General features: G+C 31.6%; 1 protein-coding gene across 1 annotated transcript; it reads left to right on the top strand.

Annotated features, from left to right (window-relative positions):
* Positions 1–1594: 1594 nt before the first annotated feature.
* Positions 1595–8786, top strand: LOC109801322 (Vps51/Vps67 family (components of vesicular transport) protein). The gene is made up of 7 exons (XM_020362369.3): positions 1595–2022; positions 3434–3531; positions 4707–5748; positions 5990–6484; positions 6654–6842; positions 7123–7259; positions 7722–8786. The coding sequence occupies exons 1-7, from the start codon at positions 1855–1857 to the stop codon at positions 7846–7848; spliced, it is 2256 nt and encodes a 751-aa protein (XP_020217958.1). The 5' UTR covers positions 1595–1854; the 3' UTR covers positions 7849–8786.
* Positions 8787–9356: the final 570 nt, after the last annotated feature.

The raw sequence follows: 9356 nt of genomic DNA on the forward strand, positions 1-9356 counted from the left end.
AACCGATTGAAAAATATAAATATAAAAACTAAAAATATCTACTTTTAAACTATACAAATTAAAAGATAAAATAAGTAAAATTATAGAAATTAAAAAATAATTTAATATTAAATCAACCAATTTCGACTATCCCATATAGAAATATCAAATATATAATTTGACATAAAAAAATAATATATAATTCTTTTTCATGTGCCATTATTAGATTTAGATCCTTTAATTTTAAGTGAGTGACTCACTTTACATGATAAAGTAACTTATTATATTTTCTTTTCTTATTTTGTGGAAAAATATTATTTGTTATCAAGATTAAGTGAGTAATACAGTGGTTAGTAAAAAGGAAAAAAAAAAAACAACCGTTAATGTTACGTGTATGTATAACAACTCATCCATGTGTTGTTATTTACAAAACCATTGATTTTCTATCAACGATTTAAAATTTTCACTTTATTCTTCATTTTATCAAATACTACCTCTATTTCTTTCTAAGTATCTTTTAGGGTACCATGCAAAAACTTTAAAAAATAAAATAAATTTTATGGTTCATCATAAAATAGTTATGTAGTTTTATATTGAACATTTTATTTTATCCCTATTTCACAACATATATATATAGTAAATGTTTTTCATTTCTACCTTCACGATAAATACGTAAAATAATTAAAAATTAGATGAAAATAAAAGTATAATTGATAATATTAAAAAAATTAAGGCTTAAATATGTTTTTAGTCCCTCAAATTTAGGGTAAATTTTTTTTAGTCCCTTAAATTTAAAATTATTATTTTTAATCCCTGTAATTTTAAAAAATCTTATTTTAGTCCTTATATTCAAATTTTGTTAAAAAATTTATCAAATATTATTGCATAAAATTAAAATCTACCTATTGGTGTTCCTATTAGTAAAAATATCACATTAAATCTGGTTGATATTGCATAATTGTCTTAATTACTCACTTTTAAATATGTTATTGGTGACTTAAGGGACTAAAATAATATTTTTAAAAATTATAAAGATTAAAAATAACAGTTTTAAATTTGATGGACCAAAAATAAATTTATCTTAAATTTAAGGGACTAAAAACATATTTAAGCCAAAAAATTAATTAGTATTATCTTAAAATTTGAAAATCACATATCTATACTAATATATAAAGGGGATACCCTTTTCGGTAACCACGTTGATCTCTACTTTTTTTTACCATTATACCCTTATATTTTAAAAAATTAGAAAAATATTTTTAATCAAATTTAAGAACTTGAAACTAATGAATATATACTAATATATAAAGGGGATACCACTGTTAATAACTATTTTGGGTTTTCATTTTTACATAGACCATTTTATTCTTTATTTATTTTTTAATAACTACTTTTTTATGAGTAACTTATCATTTTTTTCTTATTTATTTATTTATTTTCTTCTAATACAATGCAAGCATGAAGTGTCTTTTTTCTGCTAGTAAATATAAAAAAAAAAATATTTCAAAAAAACTGAGACATAAAGAGGAACAAAGAATATTTTTTAGTTTTTTTTTTAATATTATGAATAGCATGTGTTGGAAACAAAAAACAAAAAACATTATGAGTCCTAGGAATGGCTGCAGTGCATGTTTGGCGCGTCTCTCTTCTCTTACGTGCACGTAACATTCCCAATTTCCCATCGTTCGTCGCATCACATTACGAATCTGATTATGTCTTTCATTAGATTTTCTGCACTTTCGTTTCGTCGATCATTCATTCTCCATCAGCAATTGGATTGAGTCTTGTGCGGTGTGTGGCGTGGTGTTTCCGCAATTGCATGCATACAACATACACAAACACAAACACAGCGACAATTAACAAGAACAACGTAAAATGGATCAGTCACTGTTCACAACTCCGAGAGGATCTCTGTCATCCATTGGAGACTCTGGAGAACTCGAGGCCAATCTCACACTCAGCGAGAGGCTCAAGGTTTTCAAAAGCTCCTCCTTTGATCCCAATGCCTATGTCGCCTCCAAATCCCGCAGCATGAACGAGAAGGTCTCTCTCTCCCTCTTATATAAATTTCAACTTTGAATCACTTTCATTTCCAAATTGGACAAATGGGTCTATTTCTTCATCACTTATCATGCCTGCAATCAACCAAAAATGATATTTTATGGCATCCTCTGAATTTTATGGTTTTGGTAATCAGAAAGTCTCTTTTCCAGTTTCCTCTCTATTAGATCAAAAAATAATTGTACCAAAAAATAATCCATGGACACCTATCACGAGAAGATACCTAGATACAGAAGTATAAGTATGATAAGTTATATAATGTGATAGGAAATTAATAGAGAGGTAAGTATAAGTATGATAAGTGATATAATGTTATAGGAAGAGAGAGTTAAAGAGAAATAATAAGTGATGATTGAGTATATGATATACATAGGATTAGGGTCGAAAATGAGTTGAACAAGATAAAACTTGTCTTAACTCATCTTAACTCATCTTAATAATATTTGATTCAATTCAAAATCTGACTTGAATTTAACATTAACTTTTTTTTTCTAGTTCAAACTCAATTCAATTCATACTTCCTAACAATTTAATTTAGTTTGTTAATTAACTTGAATCAAATGAATCTAAGAGTCAAAATTTTTAAATCCTATATATTTTAAAATTTCATTATATTAATAAACTTTGGATAAAATGATTGTTTAATTTTTTAAAAGATAAAATATAACTTATTTTATTAGTTTTGTAATATTACAATATATGATTTTAAAGAAATATAATTACAAGTAAACCATGCATAAATAAAAACTACTCCACCATACATAAAATAATAAAAACACCAATTCATAACTATGAAATCCAAAGTGTCAACTTTTTTTTTATTATTATTAACTTATAATTAATTTTTAAAGGTTCTTTCAAATTTTAATAAGCTAAAGTTAAATAAAAAAAATAAATTATATAAATTATATATTTATATGTCAAGTCGATTCATCAATCAAATGAATCGAATTATACACAACTTAAATTTGACTTATTTATCTATCGAATTTAATTTTTAGTTCAAGTTCAAATAAGTTAATTATCAAATTAAGTTAATTCGCTTTATTGTCACCTCTACATGTATTATTTATGTATCATCACTATTGGGAACCATAGCAACTCTCCAAATGACACCTTGTTGAGTGTAGGATAAAATGATATCCACAAGTCTCGTATTTGCATGTGAGAAGTATGCCTATGAACACTAACCAAAAATTAAAGGCCGAGTTTTCAGTTGTTTGAAAAGTGTAGTGCTTAGAAGTACTGTGTTTTATGCCAAAAAAAGGTTTAAGGTTTCACATGTCTACTCTGTTAGATGTTAGATACAATCCAAGAGGCAATCTTTTTTGTCTATTTGATTGAGGATATTTTTACTGCCTTCCTATTTAATCAATGTTTGTCCTGTATGCAGGAGATAAGACACTTGTGCGCTTATCTTGTTGACCTGAAAAAGGCTTCAGCAGAAGAAATGCGCAAAAGTGTTCTTGCTAATTATTCAGCCTTCATACGGTGACTACACTCACCCCAAACCTGCTAATTACATATCTTAACTGATAAATCTTTGCTGCTATGTTTTCAAATTCTTGTGCATCATATCTGGACTTCTGAAGGGATTTAATCATTACCATTTTATGAATTTTTCGTAATGATGAAAATATCGGTCGGTGCCTTCGCTTTCCTAAGTTCTTTTAACTACAGATTGCATTATGAACATGTTAAGTGGCTCTATGAAATTTAGAAGCAGTTGTTTGTTCTGAAGTTCTGTCCCCATTTAACTTTTGGTACAGGGGTTGATTTCTTAGGTGTTCTTAACTCCTTGCCCCTGGTGTAGTACATGAAAATATAATGTCAGATGCTGGCAGGCAGCTACCAAAAATAATCTCCCAGAAGTTTTCAGGCTTCTTTACTGAGGGACACATTCTAAAAATATTTCACTGATTCTCTGCTACAGTTAGAAGAAAAAAGTAGATGAGATGTGGTATTAAGAAGCTGAGCAGATTTTGAATTCTGTTATACAAGCTTCTTTAGATTGTTAATAGAAAATTAGATGTAATCGTTAATTGTAGAAAAAAAAACGGGGGAGGGGTTGGGGAAGGAAAACAGACTCGATTGCATTGATTGAATTTTAAATTGTAAGATATGATACTGTAAAGGCACTGAACAAAATTATCAATGTGAAATTTGGCTTTCATTCTTTGGTTAGTTTTGAAAGGTAATGTTTCTAATATTTGAACATAATATTGTTCTATATCTACTAATAGTTTTTGTCACTAAACATTCCATGATTTTATATTGAGTTGTATTTGGTATAAGCTTTGCAATTTAATCTTTTAGATAAGGGTCCAAATCCAATAATGGTTTTTATAACTTTTAACTATTAACATGCTTCCTTATAAACATTGACCATCTAGACTAGGATTCTTGATTCATGATTTTTATAACTTCCTCATACTGTGGATATTAATTATTAAACTTTAGATTGCTTGGTCAGCAACATACTTACACCGATTCAAGGATCCATTTAAGAAATTTAAATTTTTGAACAAAGGGGCCAAGAAGGTTTTGTGGTGGTTTTACCAAATACTGATAAATCTATTATATCAAGTGCCTGATTGCCTGAAGATTAGGATATCCACTATCTGTAAGCATGATTATGATTTTCTTGATGGAATACTATTATGCAGTACATCCAAAGAGATTTCAGATCTAGAGGGAGAGCTGCTTTCTATGAGAAATCTTCTATCCACCCAGGCTGCTTTGGTTCATGGTTTAGCAGAAGGGTGCGAGCTTACTCCCATGATTAGTGGAGACGAAGATCCAGACATGGATGATATACTAGATGAAAAAACAGATATATCAAAGACAGAAAAATGGCTAATAGGATACTTAGAAACCCTTGAAGTTCTATTAGCAGAGAAAAGAGTGGATGAAGCTATGGCTGCCTTGGACGAAGGAGAAAAAATGTCAAAAGAAATTAGTGAAGGGAAAACTTTAAGTCCAAGTTTATACCGGGCATTGCAAGCTGCCATTGATGAACACAGACAAAAACTAGCGGATCAGCTAGCAGAAACTATCTGCCAGCCATCAACTCGCAGTGCAGAGATTCGATCAACAGCCCTGGCATTGAAAAATCTTGGGGATGGCCCTCGTGCTCATACTTTACTACTACATTCTCACCAAGAAACATTGCAGCGTAGCATAAAAAGCCTTCAAACTAGTAGAACTGGGGCATTTACTGCTACCCTTTCACAGCTTGTCTTTTCAACCATTTCACAGGCAGCATCAGATTCTTTGTCAATGTTTGCTGAAGAAGAACCTGCATACACGTCTGAGCTAGTAACTTGGGCAGTTACACAGGCTGAGCAATTTTCTGTTCTCCTTAAGAAATGCATTCTTGCCTCTTCAGCTGCTGCAGGAGGTTTGAGAGTTGCATCTGAATGTGTTCATGTTTGCATGAGTCACTGTTATCTACTAGAGGCTACTGGGCTGGCCCTTTCCCCTGTCTTACTAAAATATTTTAAACCCTTTGTCGAGCAAGCACTGAAGACAAACTTGAAAAGAATTGAACAAAGTACTTCTGCTCTGGCTGCTGCAGATGATTGGTTTCTTGCTTATGCACCAACGAGCAACAGACATTCTGGCCTACCTCCACCTTCTCATATTAACTTAGGTTCATTCCAACCAAAGCTTTCACGCAGTGCTCACAAATTTAACTCAATGGTTCAGGTAATCACATACTTTTTGGTTCTCATAGCTATTTTCGTTGTTATAATTGTAAGTTTTTTTTTTTTTCTCAGAAAACTATTGCTCAGTATCCTATATGTTTGAATGTATTAATGTTACTAGAAATTGTGAAACAACCAATTGAGAGTATAATATTGGAAAAAAACTTCATGAAGTTACTTTCATTCCTTCCCTATATACTCTTTGCTCAGGATGCTTAATAAATCTTCTGTTACCCGAATAGGAACTATTTGAAGATGTAGGACCTCTTGAGATTCTACAATTGGATGTTCTTGCAGTTGAAGGCCTTCTACAAGGGTTCAACTTCTATGTCAATCTGCTAATAAATGCACTGCCAGGTTCAGTGGTAACTGAGAACCTGGAAGGGCACAAAATTGTTAAGATTGCTGAGACTGAAGCACAGCAGATAGCATTGCTGGCTAATGCAATATTGTTGGCAGATGAGCTGCTCCCGCGGGCTGTCGTCAAGCTTTCACATAGCAGCAAGGGTGATGACTCTCAGAAAAGAGGATCAGACAAACAGAGGCCTCCAGAACAGCGTGAACTGAAGAAAAGGCTCCAACGTGAGGTTGATCACCTGCGGGACAGCTTTTGTCGGCAACATGCTCTTGAATTCATCTTCACAGAAGATGGAGAAGCACGTCTGAATGCATTAATATATCTGGTATTGGATGGTAGAGAAGATCAACCTGAATGGTTTCCTTCTCCAATTTTTCAGGTAATAAGTGTAACACAAAGGATGCTTCCTCTGATGCTATGTTGTTAAGCCTTTGAATCATTATAACATGCTTTCTCTTTAACACTCAGATACATGCATATCAATAGAAACATAGTAGCAGTATCTTAGTTTAATTATAAGATTTATCATTTCCTGCATTATTGTTCAGGAGCTTTTTGCAAAGCTTACTGAAGTTGCAGGCATTGCAGCAGATGTGTTTGTGGGAAGGGAAAGATTTGCCACTGTTTTATTGATGAGACTCACAGAAACAGTGGTCCTGTGGCTTTCTGATGACCAAGCCTTCTGGGAAGAGATTGAGACAGGAGCAACACCTTTAGGTCCTGTCGGCCTTCAACAGGTAGTCACTTGAAGAAGAGTTTATAGAGTCATTTGTTGCGATTGTGAGTGGCTCCGATTCATTGTAAATTACAGCTTTGTTAGTGCTCTATAAAAAGCTGCTACATATTGGAAGTTAATTGATAAGTTAATTCTAGAGGCCTATAAAAATAATGTCTTCTATAAACATTCCTTTTGAAGGTAGTTTGTGATGAATATATTGAAGACATTTATTTAATGCTTATGAATTAGGATCACTTACTAAAAATGATATCAGACTTACTGTTCTATCATTCATGCAGCTTTATTTGGATATGCAATTTGTGATGATATTTTCATCCCAAGGTCGTTACTTATCTCGTCATCTGCATCAAGCGATTAAAAACATTATTGCTAGGGCCATCGAGGCTGTTGCTGCTACAGGTTTAGATCCCAACAGGTACATCTATTTAGTTTAAAGCTGTGTTTGAATATCTAATTCCAAGTAGAATGAACTAGAATAAAGTTTAATGAGGTTATCATTCTCGTTTGGATATCTTACGGTGGAATGGGAAAAAGAAGATTGTTTCATCCAATAGCTGCCAATTTCGTGGGAAAGAAAAAGAGGGATATTGCTGAATTGTTTCATTTACCCTCCAGCATTCTATTCTACTCCATTCAATCACCTTCCATCAATCCAACCATACACGGATATATAATCATATTAAATATCAATGGAAATAAGAGAAAAAAAGAAAAATATGTCTTGGCCAGCATCATATAAGTAATGAGTCTTTGATTCGAACTCTATTGTCGTTAATATAATTTTGATAGATAAAAAAAGATATAAGTACATTTATGATAGAATTAACCATCTTTGTTATGTACTGCTTCATACTAATTAAGAACCTTTGAATGACAGCATCTTACCCGAGGATGAATGGTTTGTTGAAGTTAGTGAAATAGCTATAAAGATGTTAACTGGGAGAGCAGCCTTTGACAGTGTAGAAGGAGGTGATTATAGCCCCACTTCATCTGTCCAAACATAATCAATGTCATTAGTCAATTCTCATGGAAAGGATTCCAGTTCATCCACTACTCAATCTTAGCATACTGTAGAGAGCATAATGGAAAGAAGACACTGAAGAGAAAACAGTTTCATGCTTATCATCTATACTAACGCTACATGATCACATGATAATGGTGCTTGTTATTGAGGTGATTTCAGTGTTCAAGGAATGTGTTCCACTTCAAACTTGTGTAGATGAATTGCATTACTTCTGTGCATTCCCATGCTACACGTGTCTTGCATTGCAGGTGTGCCAAAGGATGAAGGAGATCAAGATATAATGTTATTTCGGCCATACCATCTTGAAAACTTTGGTAGATAAATCACGAGAATTTCTAGAACCCAAAACTGCTACCGGGGCCTTCAGGTTTTGGATTCATTGTAGCTACTTGTATATTACTCTTTCCAATATAACCATAGCCAATTGATTAGTTTAGAGATTTCGGGCATTACTTTTTTCTTGATAAAAAAATTGACCTATTTTGTCATTAAAAAGGGAATCATAATATTAGATTCCTTGGGCGTATATGTGCATGTATGTTGAGAAGTTTCCCTGTTCTTTTTACAAGACTCCGACATTAAATGCTGTTTTTTTTTTTTTTTTTTCTAAATACTCTTAATTTCCATTTTTTTATTTAGGAGACAATCACAAGCCAAAATTATTTCTTTAGTTCCCTTTACTTTTTTCTTTTTTTTGGTATGAAATGTAAATATTATTACTCCCTCCATTTTTAATATAAGCAACAAAAATTTCATATTTGTTAGTCTCATATATAAAGAAATCTCAACTATTCTCACTTAATTTAATGTGGTTATTCCCAAAATAGTGTTTCATTTAATTGGAATTGTATTTCTAATCTCTCTTTTTATTTTTTATATTAAAAAAACTCAAATTTTACATCAATTAAAGATAAGATAATTAAATAATATATAAATGAAGAGTAACTCTTACTTTATAAATTGATTTTGTAAGATTGAGTTAATCCCATAATTCACATTCCAAAATATTGTGATAAATATCTAGATCTATTCTAAAAGGATTACTTATCATTAAGATACACATTTAATCTAATATTACTAGACGTGAAATAGTGTATTAGAAAAAACTTAATTCTTACATCAAATAGAGATAATACAATTAAAAAATATATAAGTAGAGAACATTCATTATTTTATAAATTAATTTTGTAAAATTGAATGAGACACATAATTCACATTTTAAATTTTGAAGTTTCAAAGCAGAATAGTTTAGAAAAATAAGTTATTTTTTTAGATGTGATTAAAAAAATTAAATGGTATTAACAATTTTTCTTAATTAACGTGAATGACTGCTTTTTTTTATTTTTATGTACAGGTAGGGGGGTTCGGCCACCACCCTATCGGTGGCCGAATGGCAGAACCAGGAAGCCGAACGTCAATCGGCCACCAGGATAGGCTTATCATCACTTGGTACTCTTAGTCAAAGATTAGGGGTTAATTAGTCGATTA

Source organism: Cajanus cajan, chromosome 11, assembly GCF_000230855.2.
Source record: "Cajanus cajan strain Asha chromosome 11, NIPB_CcT2T_4, whole genome shotgun sequence".
Classification (NCBI taxonomy): domain Eukaryota; kingdom Viridiplantae; phylum Streptophyta; class Magnoliopsida; order Fabales; family Fabaceae; genus Cajanus; species Cajanus cajan.

Coding starts and splice junctions, on each gene's coding strand:
- LOC109801322 (XM_020362369.3), top strand. CDS start 1,855: ATGGATCAGTCACTGTTCACAACTCCGAGAGGATCTCTGTCATCCATT. Junction 6,485..6,653: donor TTCCTTCTCCAATTTTTCAG/GTAATAAGTGTA, acceptor ATTATTGTTCAG/GAGCTTTTTGCAAAGCTTAC. Junction 6,843..7,122: donor GTCCTGTCGGCCTTCAACAG/GTAGTCACTTGA, acceptor TCATTCATGCAG/CTTTATTTGGATATGCAATT.